Source organism: Tamandua tetradactyla, chromosome 2, assembly GCF_023851605.1.
Source record: "Tamandua tetradactyla isolate mTamTet1 chromosome 2, mTamTet1.pri, whole genome shotgun sequence".
Taxonomy (NCBI): Eukaryota; Metazoa; Chordata; class Mammalia; order Pilosa; family Myrmecophagidae; genus Tamandua; species Tamandua tetradactyla.
Genome location: NC_135328.1, coordinates 76,199,891 through 76,219,487, shown reverse-complemented (window position 1 = coordinate 76,219,487; position 19,597 = coordinate 76,199,891). Strand labels below are relative to the sequence as shown.

At 36.9% G+C, this 19,597-nt stretch overlaps 1 protein-coding gene and 1 long non-coding RNA gene across 9 annotated transcripts in view; one reads left to right on the top strand and one right to left on the bottom strand.

The window, feature by feature from the left end:
- Positions 1-19,597, top strand: part of FOCAD (focadhesin) — a 415,741-nt gene that overhangs the window by 119,120 nt on the left and 277,024 nt on the right. For 3 of the 5 annotated variants that reach the window (XM_077148045.1, XM_077148042.1, XM_077148044.1), the window contains 2 exons: positions 9,341-9,545; positions 13,348-13,554. In XM_077148045.1, the coding sequence (XP_077004160.1) occupies positions 9,341-9,545; positions 13,348-13,554 (412 nt within the window). Of the gene's footprint in view, positions 1-4,257; positions 5,714-7,168; positions 7,811-9,340; positions 9,546-13,347; positions 13,555-19,597 lie in introns of those variants that run through there. The other 2 variants (XM_077148047.1, XM_077148046.1) reach the window with 2 other exon arrangements.
- The window catches only part of LOC143673494 (uncharacterized), a 58,632-nt gene that overhangs the window by 21,299 nt on the left and 17,736 nt on the right, over positions 1-19,597 (bottom strand). For 3 of the 4 annotated variants that reach the window (XR_013170406.1, XR_013170407.1, XR_013170405.1), the window contains exons 2-5: positions 12,950-13,082; positions 11,450-11,548; positions 10,262-10,408; positions 8,978-9,005 (exon numbers count right to left, since the gene is read on the bottom strand). This is a non-coding gene — a long non-coding RNA (uncharacterized LOC143673494). Of the gene's footprint in view, positions 1-7,937; positions 8,105-8,977; positions 9,006-10,261; positions 10,409-11,449; positions 11,549-12,949; positions 13,083-19,597 lie in introns of those variants that run through there. The other variant, XR_013170404.1, reaches the window with a different exon arrangement.

Sequence of the window (19,597 nt, the reverse complement as noted above, 5' to 3'; positions counted from 1 at the left end):
TAGTACATTTCCAAGTTGTTGTTTAGAAGGTAATGAAGGAAAGTTGGTAATTTAATAAGAATGTAAGTAGTGATTTATACCTATGGGAAGGAAGCCAAATCTTGTGAAGACATCCAGTTTACTAGCTCTTTCTGGATTGGGAATTGTTGATGAAAGTAAGCTGTTTACATTTGTTTTTGATTGTATATAGGTGTCCTGAAATGACAGTATTTGTTCAGGGAGTTTTTTGGATATTATTTTATAATGAAGTCCATATTGATTTATTGAAAGCCTTTAATTGTAAGATCTTACCTCAGCCTTTAAGGAACTGAGGATCATCTAATTGACAGTGATGTCATGGGCTGTAGGTCTGATATTTTCAGGTTATTTACTTTTAAGACTTGTAATTTTTAAGATGAGTCAACTAAAGAGAGCTGTTAAATGTCTTACTCAAGGTCACACAGCTAGTTCATGGCAGAGTTGGGCTTAGACCCTCAGTTTTTTAGATTCTCATTCTAGGTCTCTTTCTACTACTTTTCCCTAATGAGAAACATAAATACAAAAGACTTGTGGGTAGAAAATGTATAATTGGTTACATTTTTAAATACTCTTAATTACTTTGGAATTTCAGGTTTTCTTTTTTTTTTTTTTTTCATATTTCAGGTGCAGCTTCATTCAGTGTTCCAACATAGTTACATTACACTTAGGTATTATTGTGCTGTCCATTTTTGAGTTTTTGTATCTAGTCCTGTTGCACAGTCTGCATCCCCCCAGCTCCAATTACCCACTATCTTACCCTGTTTCTAACTCCTGCTGGTCTCTGTTACCAATGATATATTCCAAGCTGATTCTCGAATGTCGGTTCACATCAGTGGGACCATACAGTATTTGTCCTTCAGTCTCTGGCTAGACTCACTCAGCACAATGTTCTCCAGGTCCATCCATGCTATTACATGCTTCATAGGTCCAGTCTGTCCTAAAGCTGCACAATATTCCATCATAGGTATACGCCACAGTCCGTTTAGCCACTCGTCTGTTGATGGACACCCTGGCTGCCCCCATCTCTCTGCAATTGTAGATAATGCCGCTATAAACACTGGTGCGCAAATGTCCGTCTGTGTCCCTGCCCTTAAGTCCTTTGAGTAGATACCTAGCAGTGGTATTGCTGGGTCGTAATCCATTCTGCCATTCTATGTTTTTTGATTGGGAAATTTAGTCCATTAACTTTTAGTGTTATTACTGTTTGGATAATATTTTCCTCTACCATTTTGGCTTTTGTATTATATATATCATATTTGATTTTCCTTCTTTCTACACTTTACTCCATACCTCTCTCTTCTGTCTTTTCGTATCTGACTCTAGTGCTCCCTTTAGTATTTCTTGCAGAGCTGGTCTCTTGGTCACAAATTCTCTCAGTGACTTTTTGTCTATAAATGCTTTAATTTTTCCTTCATTTTTGAAGGACAATTTTGCTGGATATAGAAGTCTTGGTTGGCAGTTCTTCTCTTTTAGTAATTTAAATATATCATCCCACTGTCTTCTAGTTTCCATGGTTTCTGCTGAGAAATCTACACATAGTCTTATTGGGTTTCCCTTGTATGTGACAGATTGTTTTTCTCTTGCTGCTTTCAAGATCCTCTCTTTCTCTTTGACCTCTGACATTCTAACTAGTAAGTGTCTTGGAGAACGCCTATTTGGGTCTATTCTCTTTGGGGTGCGCTGCACTTCTTGGATCTGTAAATTTAGGTCTTTCATAAAAGTAGGGAAATTTTCAGTGATAATTTCTTCCATTAGTTTTTCTCCTCCTTTTCCCTTCTCTTCTCCTTCTGGGACACCCACAACACGTATATTTGTGCGCTTCATATTGTCATTCAGTTCCCTGATCCCCTGCTCAAGTTTTTCCATTCTTTTCCCTATAGTTTCTGTTTCTTTTTGGAATTCAGATGTTCCATCCTCCAAATCACTAATTCTATCTTCTGTCTCTTAAATCTATCATTGTAGGTATCCATTGTTTTTTCCATCTTTTCTACTTTGTCCTTCACTTCCATAAGTTCTGTGATTTGTTTTTTCAGTTTTTCTATTTCTTCTTTTTGTTCAGCCCATGTCTTCTTCATGTCCTCCCTCAATTTATCAATTTGGTTTTTGAAGAGGTTTTCCATTTCTGTTCGTATATTCAGCATTAGTTGTCTCAGCTCCTGTATCTCATTTGAACTCTTGGTTTGTTCCTTTGACTGGGCCATATCTTCAATTTTCCGAGCGTCATCCATTATTTTCTGCTGGTGTCTGGGCATTTGATCAGATTTCCCTGGGTGTGGGACCTGGCTGGTTGAAAGGTTTTTCTGTGAAATCTCTGGGCTCTGTTTTTCTTTTCCTGCCCAGTAGGTGGTGCTCGTGGCGCTCGTCTGTCTGCGGGTCCCACCAGTAAAAGATGCTGTGGCTCCTTTAACTTGCCAATCCGAATCTCGCAGTCGGCTTAGGAAACTGCGCGTGGAGGGGGGGTCGCCGGCCGCCGCGGCTTGGGGGAGTGTCGGTCCAAATTGCCCAGCTGGCCCGAGACGCCAAGCGTGGCGGGAGGGCCCCGCTATCCAACGTTCCCAGTCAGACCGGGGAGCCACGTGCGTGGAGGGGACCCCAGTCGCCAGCCGCCCCGGCCGGGAAAACGCGCACCCCTCGGGTATCTCACCGTAGCGGATTCTCCCTGCCTGTTCAGCCGTTCCAGAATGGGGTACGCTGTCTTTTTGGTCTCTGTCGTGGCTCCAGGAGCTGTTTTGTATTGTTTCTGTTTCTTTAGTTGCTTTTCTGGAGGAGGAACTAAGACCCGCGTGTCTTACTAAGCCGCCATCTTCTCCGGAAGCCGAATTTCAGGTTTTCTGTTGTATTGTTTTCCTTTTCTCCTTAAACCCTGACAATTTCATACCCCACTGAAGTGTTAGTTAATCATCACATACCAGCTAGGAAATGCAGAATCTAAAATCAGAAGCAGAGTAATCCAGGGAGATTTTAAAATAGAAGGAGGTTCAAAGTTATGCTCCTGATGTCAAATCATAACAGCATCTTGGAAATAAATTTCCTTATATGAATCTTGAATTTCATCTTCAGCATCTCAAAGTAGAAGAAAAATTTTAAGCTATCAGTGGATGTCCTTGGCACCTGGATAGTATTTACACATTGGGAAATACATTATTTTGTGGAAATGGGGAAGCAATGTTGTTTAAATCCCCTTTCTGGAAACTTTCACTTCATTTTGCAAGTCATATATATACCATCCAATTGCTTGATAAATTTTTAAAAATTCTTTAAAGTGTATGGTGTGATAAAGATATATGATTCAACACTAATTAAAAATTTAAAAGTCCTTCTTATGATTTTTATAGATTGTGTAAGCATTTGTGTTCTTGATTTAAAAAAAAGCAAAAACACTATGACCGTGAGCTCAATGAGAGCAGGGACTTAATCTATTTTTGTTTCTTGGTTTATCTTTAGCAGGTAGGAGAGTGGCTAGTACACTGTAGATGATCAATAAATTTCACTGAGTGAATATATGAATAAATGAATAAAAGTAAATCTTATCAATTGGGCAACTTTCAAATTTGATTAATATTGTGTTTTGAATTAGTACATTACTGTGAAATGTATGGTAATATAAAGCATAATTCAAAAGCCATTTCCTCTGTGAAACTATTGAAAAGTACTTCATACCTTTCTTTTAGCAGTTTTCACTTTATTTTCTGCTTGTACCTGTTAGATGTTTTGGTTCTTAAAGATAGATGATGTTTGTTTTTCTGATTTGAAAAGATTATATACACTAGGAGAGCCATGTTTTGATTCTGATCCATCCCTCTTCAGCACTGTAGGTTGGAAACTTGATTAGATTACCTCCACAGAGATGTGATATGCCCAGTTGTAGGTATTAACCTTTGATTAGAGGGAGATGTGACTCTACCCGTTTCGGGTGGGTCTTGATTAGTTTACTGGAATCCTTTAAAAGGAAGCATTTTGGAGAAAGCAAGAGAGCCCCAAGATCCAGGAGAGCCCACACCACCAGACTTCCTTTGGAGATGAAGGAATACACCCTGAAGGAGCTTCCTGAAACTAGAAGCCTGAAGAGAAAGCTAGCAGACGTTGCCATGTTTGCCATGCGCTTTTCCAGTTGAGAGAGAAACCCTGAAAGTCATTGACCTTCTTGAACCAAGGTATCTTTCCCTGGATGCCTTAGATTGGACATTTCTATAGTCTTGCTTTAATTTGGACATTTTTATGGCTTTAGAACTGTAAACTTGCAACGTATTAAATTCCCCTTTTTGAAAGCCATTGCATTTCTGGTATATTGCATTCTAACAGCTAGCACAAATTAGAACACTTGTTCATCTTGGTGTCTTTTTAATCTAATGTCTTAGTTTGTCAGGCTACAATAACAAATACCACACAGTGATTTAACTTAAACAGTGAGGATTTATTGGCTCTTGGTTTTTGAGGCCAAGAGAAGTCCAAAATCTACAAGTCAGTACGGGGATCCTTTCTCCCTAAAGCCTGTGCATACTACATACTCGTACTGTCTTTTAGTAATCCTTGGGATTCCTTGGCTGTATCTTAGTTCCTTACCCTCACATGAATGTTTTCTCCTTTATTTTCTGGGTTCTCCTGACTTTCAGCCTCTGGTTCCTCCCTGTGGCTTTCTCTGTCTATGTTTAATTTTCTTCTGCTTATAAAGGACTTTAGCAATCCAGATTAAGGCCCACCCTCATTCAGTTGGGGCACACCTTAACAAAACTTCAAGAGATCCTATTTACCAAGCCAGAGGTGCATTAGTATACTAATTCATGGGCTGTTGTCAGTGGTTTAGCTGGATGCTGAGGGACTTGAAAGGAGCATGGTTGGAAAATTGGTGACAAAGATGTCTGGGGGAGTGGTATGTGGATAGACCTTTCTAAGGTCTAAAAAACCATGTAGATTTGTGCAGCCCATGTGAGTACTAACCAAAGGGTGCCCTTAGCAGAGGAGGATTTTAGTAGTCAAATGGTTAGGATGGTTCGTTCTGTGAACACCAGTCAGCCTCTTTCCCTAGTCACTCCTGTCATTGTCCAATGAGCTCATAAACAAAGTGGCCATGGAGGGTAGGGATCTCAGTTATGCATGGGCTCAGCAACATTGACTTGCACTCACCACGGCTGTCCTGGCCACAGCCACTGCTGAGTACCCAGTCTGCCAGCAGCAGAGACTAAAACATAGTCTTCAATATGACACAGTTCTCCAAGATGAGCAGTCTACTACCTGTAGTCTCAGGTTGATTACATTGGACCGGTTCCATCAGGGAAGGGGCAGCATTTTGTTCTAACTGGAATAGACACATAATCTGGATACTGGTTTGCCTTCCCTACCTACAATGCGTCTGTCAAAATTACCATCTGTGGACTTACAGAATGCCGTATCCACTATCATGGTATTCTACACAGTATTGCTTCTGATCAAAGAACCTACTTCACAGCAAGTGAAATGTGGGAATGGGTACAAGCTCATGGAATTCTCTGGTCTTACCATGTTCTCCATCATCCTGAAGCAGCTGAATTGCTAGAGTGGTGGAATAGCTTTTTGAAGACTCAGTTACAGTTCCAACTTGGGGGCAGTACCTTGCCAGGCATGAGCAGTTTACTCCAGGAGGCTGTAAATGCTCTAAATCATCAACCCTGTGGTGCTGTTTCTCCCATAGCTAGGATTCACAAGTCTAGGAATCAAGGTATGGAAATGGGAGTGGTACCACTCACTATTACCCCTAGTAATCCATTAGAAAATTTTTACTCTTTGTCCCTGCAACATTAAGCTCTGCTACTCTACAGGTTTTTGTTCCAAAAGGAGTGCTTTCACCAGAAGACACAGTGCTTCCATTGAACTGGAAGTTAAGATTGTCGACTGGCCACTTTGGGCTCCTCATACTTCTGAATCAACAGGCAAGGGAGGAAATTTCTGTACTGGCTGAGTTGATTGATCCTGAGTTTACCAAGGGGAAATAGGGTAGCAGCTGCACAATGTAGGTAAAGAACAGTTTTTCTAGATGCAGGAGATTCCTTAGGGTGTCTCTTAGTTTCATCATACCCTTTGATTAAAGTCGATGGAAAACTGCAGCAATCCAATCAGGCACAATTGCTAGTGGCTCAGAAACTTCAGGAGTGAAAGTTTGGGTCACCTGACCAGGCAAAGAGCCATGGCCAGCTGAAGTGCTAGCTGAAGGTAAAGGGAATATAGAAGTGAAATATGGTCATGGAAGAAAGTAGTGATAAATATAAACTATGACCATGTGCCTAGTTACAGAAATGAGGACTGTAATGGTTATATATATTTCTTTCTTGATTTGTTATGATATGTTTGTATATATACATTAACAGATATGTTTGTTTTCTTCCCTATCTTATTCCTTTATTATAACTAAGTTGAATTAACTTTATGTCATAGTATTTAAGTTATATGATACCAAATTTGAGTGAATATTACCCAAGGACTTGCCCCCTCCTTTGGGGAAAGGTTTGTGCATTTCCAGTTGTATGCAGGACAGTTGAGTATTGTTAGGCAAAATTATGACTGTTATGTATTTATTTAGAGATTAAGTATGGTTTAAGGAAATGTACACTGTTGCTAAGTTGACAAGGGGTGGACTGTGATGGTTAAGTTCACGTGTCAACTTGACTTGGTTATTGTGTCCAAAAAAGACACAATAAGAAAGACACACAAGAAAGCTCTGGTCTGATTATACTGTGAGAATATTTCATGGAATTGAATAAAAAACTTAATCATCATTAAGTTGATTGCATCTGTGGCTGATTATATCTATAATCAACCAAGGGAGATTGCCTTCAATAATAAGGGACGTCTCATCCAATCAGTTGAAGGCCTTAAAAGGAAACTGAGTATTTCAGCAGTCAGAAGAAAGAATTTCCATCTCTGCTTCCAGCCAGCCAGCTTCTCCTGGGGAATTCATTGAAAACCTTCATCAGGGTTCCCAGCTTGAAGCCTGTCCTGTGGAACTTGGATTTGCCCCTCCCCACACGCATGTGAGCCAATTTCTATAATAAATATCATAATATTTATGTTATATTTAATATTTATATTATAATGTTTATATTATATGTATCTCCGGTAGGTTCTTTTTCCCTGGAGAACCCTAATTCAAATATGTTCATACTCACAGGAATATGGTTTAAAATTAAGAGTATGTCTAAATTGAGTGTTCTAGTTTGCTAGCTGCCAGAATGCAATATACCTGAAATGGAGTGGCTTTTTAAAAGGGGAATTAATGAATTTGCTAGTTTACAGTTCTAAGGCTAAGAAAATGTCCCAATTAAAACAAGCCTATAGAAATGTCCAATCAAAGGCATCCAGGGAAAGATACCTTGAAGTATCGATGAAGTACGATGAAGTTCAGAGTTTTTCAAGTGTGAAGGCACAATTTCTTTCTTGGCTGGAAGAACACATGGGAAGCAAGGTGTCATCTGTTCGTGTTCTCTCCTGATTTACCATTTCATGAAGCTCCCTGGAAGGTGTTCTCCTTTTTCATCCCCAAAGATTGCTTGGCTTGTGGGCTCTCTGCTTCTCGTGGCTATGTCGTTCTTCTCTGCTCTCTCTGAATCTCTTTCGTTCTCCAAAATGTTTCCTCTTTTATAGGACTCCAGAAACTAATCAAGACCCACCCAAATGGATGGAGACATGCCTCCTCTTAATCCAGCCCAACAACCACTCTTGATCAAATCACATCTCCAGGAAGATGATCTAATTCCGGTTTCAAACATACAATGCTGAATAGGGATTAGAAGAAACGCTGCCTTTACAAAATGGGATTAGGGTAAAACATGGCTCTTCTAGGGTACATACATCATTTCAAACTAACACATTGGGGTACATAAGTCAGTCTACCATGTCTAATAATTCCTTATATATAATAAATATAAAAACATTAAAATGAATGTTATGATATTTAATTGATGTATGCTAGTTGTCAAACTACTCTGTAATCTGATGTTAGTCACTTGATTGAATGAATGATTCAGCATTTTCTTGAAGACTTGGTATATATAGTTGTTGGTGATACTGCAGTAAATAGATGTCTGTGGTCCATGCCCTCATTTGGCTTATAATCCTGCAGGGGGATAGATGTTAAATATGTAATAAAAAAGTCATGATTCTGTAGTGACATGTAACAGTGGGATCTAGGTGTCAGAGAAGGCCCTCAGAAAGTCACTTTAATATAGAAAGCTGAAGGATGATAAAAATTCAGCAGGAGAAAGAGCTGGAAAAGGAGAATGGGGAGAGTATTTATGTAGAGGGTGCAGTAAGTGAGAAGAAAGCCCAGATGGTTTGTTTATTAAGATGTGGAAGATTAGTACAGATCAGGAAAGACAGGAGCAAGAGTGGAGGCTGGAAAGATAAGCAGGGTCCAAATTACAGAGGGTTTGTAAGCTGTACAAAATAGTTTATCTTAAAGGCAAATGGTTTTAAGCTGGTTAAGGATGTGAACAGTTTTTCTTTTTTTTTTTTTTTACATGGGCAGGCACCAGGAAACAAACCCAGGTCTCCAGCATGGCAGGCAAGAACTCTGCCTGCTAGGCCACCATGGCCCCTCTGACATGAACAGATTTTTATTTCTAAAACTTTGTTCTGGCATTTCAGTGATTTTGGACCAGGAGTTATTGGGATATGCTTAAATTTAAATATATATGAAAGATTTTTAGGGTCTTCCTTCTTTGAGTTTGAAGAGCTTAAAAGGGAGCTGGGGAAATTATTCCCATATCTCTGCTTCAGTTTCTGCATATGTATAATGGGGATAATACTATTTCTCATTTCACAGTGTTGTAGTAAGGATCAGATGTTTCTGAAGGTATAAAGTGTAGTAACTTGCAGGAAGAGTTAACAAATTACAAGAAAATGTTAACTATTTTCATAATCGTAGGATGTCTGTGTGACTTTGTTTTATACAGAACCTCACTTGTAGAGTTTTTCAAGAAATACATACCTGTATTATACTGAATGGATCCTGGCATCTGTAATTCAAAAAAAGATAATTGGATGATTCTGATGTTCACCAAAGACTGGTCCTGGAGAGGCAGATGCTGTCCTAGTGTGCATTTAGAGACTCTTTTAGTCCTGGACATCAGACTTATTGTCTCCAGTTTTGAGTCATTTTCCCTGATGCACAAAGAACTATTTAGCATAGATTTAAGAAGGTCATGGTCAAATAGAGGAATATATAAACAAATTTGGGCTTGATAGTATGGTAGTTTAAGGTGTGCCATGTGCTATAAATTGATATCTGCCACTTAATCAGCTTGGTACTGTGTTTACTCAGTGATTGGCTAATGCATTTTGTGAATTGTAGGTCAGAGATTTCATGTATCCAAATAATGGCATCATTTCTATGGTATCTGTATTGTGAACCATCCCAGTTACAAGAATATGGTGAACTTCGACTAGCCCTGCTAAAAGTCTTACTTCAATCCCGGAGTCTTTGTGGCAGTGAACAACCATCAGTGTTGGAACAACAGATACTTCAACTTTGTTGTAATATGGTTTCATGTTTGCAGGTAAGGACTTTTATTATCCTTTACTAATATCAGCATAAGTAAATGTTGATAAAGTGATTTAAGAATCGACATGATTTGACAAACTCAGACAATACCGGCCCTAGAAATGCTTGTAACATTTTGGAAAAGATAAAAGAAACAAATCTAGATTTAATATTATATATATTATATTAACTAAATTCTCAGAAATGTAAATCCATATAGTCCATCTTGGGATTAGTAGGAATAAAAACTTTCCTTCACTAATTAAGGAGAACACTTCTCAGAAGAGAATTTAGAGTTGTCTCTCCCTCCCTTTGCTACAGTTACAAGGAAAAAATGGACCTTTTTGTGCAAATTAGAAAAAGGTATGCCTCTGGGCAGATACAGCTTGGGGTGCATGATTTGGCCGGCTGAGTGTTGGCTAGATTTCAGCTCCCACATGCCCTCTTACAACATAAGTGGTTGCCATGATGGATCTTGCTTTTGAGAAACTCACAGTTTAATAAGGGAGCTAAGATGATTATATTAATTCTTATATTTCAAAGTGGGTGAAAGAAAGGGGTTTTACAAAAGTATAGATAAAATGCTGAGGGAGTTCAGGGGAAAGATCAATTTGAACAAAAGTGTTTATAACTGCAGATTAAAAAAATTCAACTTTCTATTTGTTATGCTTTTAGTATAGTCAGTAATTCATGTCAGACCATCCCATCCCAAAATTGAGGTTTGTTGTTTACCTAGAATTTGAGCACCATGCTGCTTAGCTGATAGAGGGAATCTGAATATTTTTCGAAGTGATCACTTGACATCACAGATGACCTGTTTTAAGTTTGCATTAGCAGGGAGAGACTGGAGTACCCTTTGTGCCTTATAAATGGGTTTTCCTGTAATCAAGCCAAAGAAAAGTTAATTAAAATGAATTCTCCTGTGGCTTTTCGAAGGCTTTTGTTTTGTATGGGCATTAAGGCAATGTATAGGCAGAACATTTTGAACTACAGTGTGCATTTTTCACACCGTGCCTGTATTAGCCTGTTCCATGCTGTTTGGTAAATATTTGTCTTTGTTTTCATAAACCCCCTTAGCAAGCCTAAGTTCTTCTAGAAATGAGTTCTGTGGAATATTTCTGAGACTTCATTGCTTGTTAATGTTGTTGATATATGTAGAAAAAAGGGTGGGGGGAATACATCATTTAGGACTAGTGGAACTAGTGATGTAAATACATTTAATCACTTAAATGAGCTTTATTAGAATAATAAAATGTGAGAATTGGAAGAGGTCTTAGAGTTAATATATTCCTTTTTCCCACTTATTTCCAGTATTTCTTATGCTCTTCTAAGAGATGACCATCCATGACTAATTGAGTATTTTAGGTATAGGAAGTACACTATTTTGCAAGGCAACCATTTCTATGATTTTTTTTTTTAGTAAGCATTTCCTCTTATTGACCTTCATTTTCCTAAGACTTTGCCAATTAGTCTACATCTTTCTCAGAACAAACCAAACAATAAGCTTTTTAAAAAGCCCATCTCTATCCTATCTTTTTCTCTTCTTTTCTTTCCTTCCCTTGTTTGCTCCTCTCTCTTTCTTCCATTCCTCTCTCCCCCCCCTTCTCTCTTTCTCAGTTTTTCTTTATGTGAAATGCTTCCCTGTCTTCTGCCAGGAATTCTCTAGTTTATTGGTGGCTTAAAATGTGCTACTATGAAGTGTTCTGCTTAGAACTGAATGTAGTTCTGTAGATGTGGGCTGGTCCATAATTAACACTGGGAAAAAATCACATTAAAATTTAAAAAGTTTTTTTGTAAATAACCAAGTCATCCTATTGACCTATGCTGAGATGCTGCTCAGTGGAACACTTACTATTTTTCGTCTTTCACACCAATTGCTCGTCTATTTTATGTTTATGGAATTGTTTGTTTTGCACTTACCTTCCTTGAACTTTACTCTGTTGACTTTGGTCCCAATAATTCTTTCTTAATACTTGTGATTTTTGTCATCCCACGTTATCTATTATACATGATCTATTTCTGTATAAAGATGGCGCAATACTTTGAAATTATTCTTTAAGAATTTTGACAATGCTAAAGATTAGAGAGCGTTTAATGCTAAATCTTTGACGTTATCTTCAAATTTTTTTATTTTGGAAAATTTCAAATTTGCACTCATTACTTAGCTTTAATAATTAATCACATTTTGTCCTGGATAAATTTTGAGCTTGGAATTTTGATTTTTGAAAGTATACTACAAATTTCGTGAGAAAAGTAGATTATACATCACTTTTAATATTTAACCCAATGCTTTATACACATGAGAAAACGTTTCCTTTCTTAAAAAAAAAAATCTAGTTTCAATGAGATAAAATTTTCCTACCATAAAAGTCACCCAGTTTAACTGTATCAATTAATGTTTCGTGGAACCCACCATAATCTAGTTCTAGGATATTTCTATCATCCCCCCAAAGTCTTCCCTTTTTTAAAAAGTGGCTTTGTATTAAACATACATAACTAAATAAATAATAGGTACTTTATTAGTATTGTAAACCAAATTTTCATGGAAAATTAAATGCAGAGGGTTTTTGATCCAGTGACCAACAGAAGGTATACACTGTAGTATTATCATATGAATATTCTTTAACTTGAATTTTACTGAATGGTGTTGGCCATTTTTAATTTGGTAAATATTTTCTGTCTATTATGAAACTCTCCCCTCTCTCATGCCTTTCTTTTTATCCCCTGGGGGAGTTTAATGTTGGGGAGAAAGCCCCAACCCAACCCCAACAGCTTATCTCCAAACAGAAAAATACACTGACAGATTAACATGAGGCTTCACTTTGTTTCAAATCCTTCTCTTTTCTTGGTGGCCTTTAGACTTTCCCATTGTATGTTTACAAAACAGCAAAAAAATTTAGTCACTGGACTAAATTTTAATATTTTCTGCCATCTCTTTCCCCTTGATCTTCTAATATCTACTTTCCCCCTCTTGTCTGCTAACTCTTTTTTCTCTCTGTATATAACTACAAGTCATTTTAGGTTATTATGATGGTAACCACTGGTGAAAGGTACAGCTGGTCAACTTCAGGCTTTCCTCCTGATGAATTTAATAGGCACAAAGCTCCTGATTGAAGCAGATGGTTCATTGTTAATAATCTCTGGGAAATACCAGTATGGCTGTGAGCAGAAACACAACCTTAATACCAACTCCATAATTTTGATCAGACCAGCTGGGTTTGAATTGAATTGGGATTTTCAAGAGCACCCAAATCCTTTCTATCTAATGCATTAGCCTGTTGAGAAAACACCCTACCATTTGAATATAATCTTTCATTATATCTGCCACATATGAAAATGATACTCTCGTTAAGCTGTCTAAGCAAATATCTTGGTGATGAAGAGCTTAGTAGTGTGTAGAATAACATGTAGACCCATTACCTCCAAATATCTCCATTGGTATTGTAGAAAGGAAAGTTCATTTGGAGAACTCAAAAAACCAGTTTTCAGTAATTTCCTTCAACATGCTGGTACTGTCACATAATTTGTCTTAAGACATCTGCATTCAAAGGAGCTAGAAAGATAAACAGAAATAATTTGGGCGAGCCAGCCAGCAGTAACAAAACAGTTGCAAATTGTATTCTGGTTAATGATAAAAGGAGAAGGCAGAGTTATATAGTTTAACCTGTATGGAGTTATGTGACTTTCTTCATTTCTTTTAAGTCCTTGTAGGTCTAGAGAAATTTATCTTAATGTCAGAAGCCTCTCGTATAGCTTAAAATTATTCTTTGGTTTGTATATTGTTTTCATATCATATAATGACTTTTGTTTTTAAACAGGTAAAAGATTTAATACAGACAACAGAGGTGATGCTGTTTATTGAGGAAGTTTACTTAAGCCTTTTGCGTCATCCCATTTTCTGGAAAATTGAACTTACCCAGCTGACCCTTCAGTTGCTGTGTGTCTGTGAAGTGAGCTTAAAGATAACTGGGGAATGCTCATCTTTAATTCGCCTTTTAGAACTCAGTGTTGAACTTCTGAAGGAGGTAAGGTTTATGTGGATAGTAAGAAATTTTGATCAGTTATTATGTAAACAAACCTCTCAGTAGCTGTATGGGATGTGCTTATTTAGTTTAGTCTGTATCTGAAGTGTTTTGATCTGTTACTAATACCATTTACTATAAAAAAAAATCATTAAATATTCTTTGGACCATCGATTAAGGGTCTATCTTTGTGATATTTTTTTCATTCATTCATGTAGAATACAAGTACTGAACATTTAATAAATGCCAGGCTCTTTAGAATACATCGATGAAAAGGTAAATCTATGACCTCAAGGGATTTATAGATATACCAATAAGTTATTATAGAATAATAAGATAAATCTTTTTATGAAAGTATGTTTAAAGTGCAATGGGAACACTAATTTAGTGAAGTAGAGCATGATTGAGATTTGAAGGCAGGATTGGACTTTACCTGATTGTGTAGTAAAGAATTTAAACTTGTCCAAAGAGAGAGGTGGCCTTTGCCACTGGGAGGTGATTCCTGGGCCCTTGGAATGTCCTGCCCAATAAGAATGGCTTTGTTTACCTAGAGGCCTTGGTCACTGAACAGTCTAATGATGTAATTTATGATGGTGACTTTGACCCATGTGGTATCTGCTCTATCTTCAGAGGGGCTTTACACCAAAGCTCAGCTACATGATACCAGTTTTACCTCTAGAGAGGTTGGAGACTAAAGATATCAGCTCTGCTCTGGAGGAACTGGGGACTGATATCAGGTGTGTGGGCAGTCAACCGTGGAGCCCTATTAAAAACTCTAGATAGCAAGGCTTGGGTGATCTTCCTAGTTGGCAATATACTGTGCTTATTGTCACACATGTATAGCAGGAAAGTAACACTGTCCTCCAGTCTATGGGGAAAGGACAAATGGAAGCTCCTCATGTGAAACATTCCTGGATTCTGTCCAATGTGCTTCTTCCCTTGGCTGATTTTAATTGTGTCCTTTAGTGTAATAATCCATAACTGTATGTATAACAGTTTTCAGTGAGTTTCATGAGTCCTTCTAGCTAATTATCAACTCTAATGGTGGTCTTGGGGACCTCTGAACTTGCAGTTGGTGTCAGAAGTGAGGGCAGCTCCAGCCAATATGATGAGCAGTCTCACCACCCTCCCCCTCTCTGCGTGGGACATGACTCCCAGGGGTGCAGACCTTCCTGGCAACGTGGGACAAAGATCCTGGAATGAGCTGAGACTCAGCATCAAAGAACTGAGAAAAACCCTAGAATGAGCTGAGAATTAACATCATGGGATTGAGAGAACCTTCTCGACCAAAAGGGGGAAGAGTAAAATGAGACAAAGTATCAATGGCTGAGAGATTGCAAACAGAGTCGAGAGGTTATCTTGGAGGTTATTCTTACGCATTAAGTAGATATCACCTTATTGTTCAAGATGTAGTGGAGAGGCTGGAGGGAATTGCCTGAAAATGTAGAGCTGTGTTCCAGTAGCCATGTTTCTTGATGATGATTGAACAATGATATAGCTTTCACAATGAGACTCTGTGAATGTGAAAACCTTATGTCTGATGCTCCTTTTAGCTACTCTATCAACAGAAGAGTAGAACATATGGAATAAAAATAAATAATAGGAGGAACAAATGTTAAAATAAATTCAGTTTGAAATAGTGGTAAATGAAAGCGAGGGGTAAGGGGTATGGTACGTATAGTTTTTTTTTTCTCTATTATCATTTTATTTCTTTTTCTGTTGTCTTTTTATTTCTTTTTCTAAATCGATGCAAGTGTACTAAGAATGATGAATATGCAACTATATGATGATATTAAGAATAACTGATTGTATATGTAGAATGGAATGATATTTAAATGTTTTGTTTGTTAATTTTTTTTTAATTAATAAAAAAAAGTTAAAAAAAAAAAAAAAAAGAAGTGAGGGCAGTTTTCTGGACTGTTCTCTCTCTAATTTTTCACCAGCATACATGCTAGAGGTTGGGAAAGAAATCACAGCTCGGGGAATAGCATGTGCCTAAACACAGAAACATGGCCTGTTCAGAAAATAAGGTGTTTATTATTGAAGGATTAAGGTGTGAAAGATAAAGCAAGGCATATCATGAAGAGTCTTTCATGCTGCAGATATAAGTTTTTATTTTATCTTCTGGGCAATGGCCAGCTATTAAACGTTGTTCGGTGAAGAGGATCCTCATGTTTTAGTGTGTTGAAGAGCTATCTGGTGGGAATGTAGAGTGGAGTTTGGAGCAGGGCAGCACTAGTAGGGAAGGAAGTGAGGAGAGACTAAATAGGGAAATGGAAGTGAGCAGAGGAAGATAGAGGAGATGAAATCAGTGCAACTTTGTAGGCTCCTTGGTAGAGTATTAGATTTCTATTTTGGGCAATTGAATGGTACCAGTTACTTTGAGAAATGTAGTTGATTTTGGAAGGAAGATAATAAATTTGGTTTTAGATATACTAGATTTGTAATATGTATGGAAACATAGGTAGTGGGATATATGTTTTTTTTTTTTTTTTTTTGGCCTGGGCAGGCCCCAGGAATCAAACTCAGGTCTCCTCAGGTCTCCGGCATGGCAGCCGAGAATTCTGCCACTGAACCATCACACCACCCGGATATATCGTTTTGAAATTCAGGATAGATGTGTAGCCTAAAGTTATAGTTTTGTAAGACATCTACTTTGGGCTGGAAGTTTTAGCGTGGATTAGATGACAGGAACTCTAGAAATTGTTGACGTTTGGAGATACAGAGAAAGAGGAGCCTGAGAAAGTAATAGCTACAAGGATCATATGACAAGCAGAAGAGAGATATGATGTGAAAATATCTGAAGGGTAAATTGTCAGCAGTGTCATTTGTTATGGAGGGAGGATGTTAAATATAGGTTGGAAAATACTCCTAAGATGGAGCAAGTATTTTATTTTTTGCTTTGGAAGAACCAATTTCAAGGAAGTGATTACGATGGGAACCAAATTGGAATGAGTTAAGGAGTGAGTGGCAGGTGAGGAAAGAGAATCGATGAATACAGATTTTGGTAGACAGTGGGAGCCAAGGAAAGTACAAGTACTTAATTTGTTAATTTGTCATTTGTTAATCTTACAGTTAGAATAGTTTCACATATACTGGAGCTCTATAAATAATATTATATGTTATATTCCATATTATAGTATGTTATATATAATGTATAATATGTATAGTAATATCTATCATAATACAATAATATATACATTAAATAACAGATATAATCATGTACATCTACTGTATAATACATGATAATTATGTATAGCACATCTGTAATAGTTATAATACATATAATTTATGTAATAGAAAATATATATTATATGTCATAGGTATAAAATAATGTTAATACTATATAGTTAAATATAGATTTACTAGAAGTTATATATCAACTTAAATGTAGTGCACTTAGGAGGTAAATCCCATATTTTTCCTGTGTGCTAGTACTAGATTCATACTAGTAGTAAACATAGTTATCAGTCATAATTTCTTAGCATTTAATCTCTTTTCCTATCATTCTATGACTATTTCATTATAAGTCCATCCATCCCCCCCTTAGCATATATTTATTGAACACCTACTTTATGACACAGTCTTATAGGAATCAGGTGAAAATAGACAAGGTTCTTGAAACTTACACTCCAGTCAAATGGTTCTGAGTGTGCATAAAAGTTGCCAAGGCAGGGTTTATAAAAAATTCAACTTCCTGGGGCCAGCCTTTACAGATATTGAATTAGCTGTCTGAGGGGAACCATAGCAAAAACTTTTTCATGTGATTTTTTTTTTTCGTATGCTATATGGTGGGGGTTGCATTTCATTCTTTTTCTATGTGAGTATCCTGTTATTACAGCACCATTTATTGAATTTTTTTTTGTTTGTTTTGGGAAGTGCATGGGCAGTATATGTGGGAATTGAACCAAGGTCTCCTACATGGCAGGTTAAAATTCTACCACTGAACTACCCTTGTATCCCTTATTCATGTGATTTTAAAAATTTGTTTTCATATGAGACATATAACCTTGTACCCATCATCTAGGTCAAGAAATAGAAATTTTATAGCCGTTCCAGACATGCCCAATCCTAATCATAACCTCCACTGTCTGATCTAAAAGTAATTACCCTAACTTTTATAGTAATAATTTCCTTTTATTTTGTTTTTGTTTTATCACTTAAGTGATAAACACTACAATACATTTTGCCTTAAAAATTTTTTTTTTTTATCTGTCTTTTAGGTATCTTTTAAACTAAAGGTGGTCCCTTTCCATCCTCTCCTCCCACCTCTTTTCTTCCTTGTAGATTTGTTTTATATAATCCCACCTGGATTTATTTGAACTAGAGTTTTCTACATTCTGGAGTTTTTTGATTGTATCCTCATGGTATACTTAACCTGTTTCCCTGTTAATAGGTAATTAGTTCTAGAGGCTTGCTCAGATTCAGTATTTTTTTTTACTTCAAGACTGTAGGGAGGAGGTACAAGATAATGAGTTTGTCTTTCTTTTCATGATGTCAATAGCTGTTGATGTTCAACAATGCTTAGTTCCATAAATTCATTATTATTTACAGAAATGATGTTATAATTCTATAATTTCTTCACTTGAGCTAATAAGCTAGGAAGTTTATAAGCTAATAAATTCGAGTACTTCTATAAAAAGAAACTCCCTCTTGCCTAGTATTTAGTTATCCAATGGTAGAGTTTATATAGGGAAAAGTACAATAAATGCTTGACTTTTTCCTTTTTTTTTTGCGTGGACAGCACTAGGAATTGAACCCAGGTCTCTGGCATGGCAGGTGAGAAATCTACCACTGAGCCACTGTTGCACCACCCCATTTTGTTCATTTTTTTTAAATTAATTTTTAGAAGTATAGATTTAAACATATTTGTTGTATTTCACTCAGTTGCAGATATTATCCTTATTGAAACTCAGATTGTCCATCTTTGGCCAATGGTAATCTCTTCAAGTTGGCTCTTGAGTCCAATTTTTAAAATATTTTTTGTTATAATGTAGTATTTCAGGATACTAATTTCATTCAAAACAATGAAATGGTATTTATGAAAAAAATTCATATTTACATTGTTTTTTCCTTTTGCTCATATTTGAACAATCTTAGAAGTAAAAATAAGTAGAACCATTAAAATACTTTTACTATGAAATTTCATGCAATTCTCTCAACCCCATACCAGTGTCCTTGAGGGTAAAAAAAAAGTAGAATAAAGCAGTCTTATTACGTATTTTGAGGTTCTACCTGCTTTCCTGTATCACTGGGTTTATCAGATGGGTATTCAGTTCAATATTACATTAATGTCTCTTTGCACTAATATTGGAGACAAATCATTGCACATTGAAAATGTTTGTGTTACTTAGACTACGTTCATTTCAGTGGATTCATTCTTAGTTGAGCTATTTTTAGCCCTGTTTGAATAACCATAACTTAAGGTCCTTTCCATTTCAAGTAAAACCAATGGACTCTGGTCAGCAAAATTAAACAAAAATGCTTTTGATTGGGAAGAAACTGGGTAGCTTTCAAAATGAAGGAAGAACTAAACACTGACTTTGGAAAGGTCAGGAATCCATGTTCTCTAAGACACTGCCATCAAATGACTCGGTACCAACTGCTTTTCTACACTGTGTGTCTCAGTTTAAGTTTTCACCTTCCTGGGAAAGGTACTGATTGGCCTAGCTCATATCTGTCAGCTGTGGCCAGAGGACAGGGTAGGTAGCAAAGCCATGAACTGGGGGATTGTGTGAACTGAGTGATGTCTCTGCTGTGTCTGTTTTAGGTGCTTCACTTAGATGTAGCTTTTCTTACACTATGTTTTCACTTTTTTTTTAATTAATGCTTTTCCATGACTATACTGTAAAAGCCTGGAGATGAGGGGCTATCTTGTTCCAAGTGGTATTGCTACGTTGTTGTGGTACATAGGAGGTGCTCAGTGATATCTTTCACTTTAATTGAGGCCAAAAAGTGTGGACTCAGTATTTTCTGTCATTAAGATCCTATGACGTTTGTTGAGTTTAAAGGCATTTACTCCTCCTTTGTACTTTATTTTCTTTCT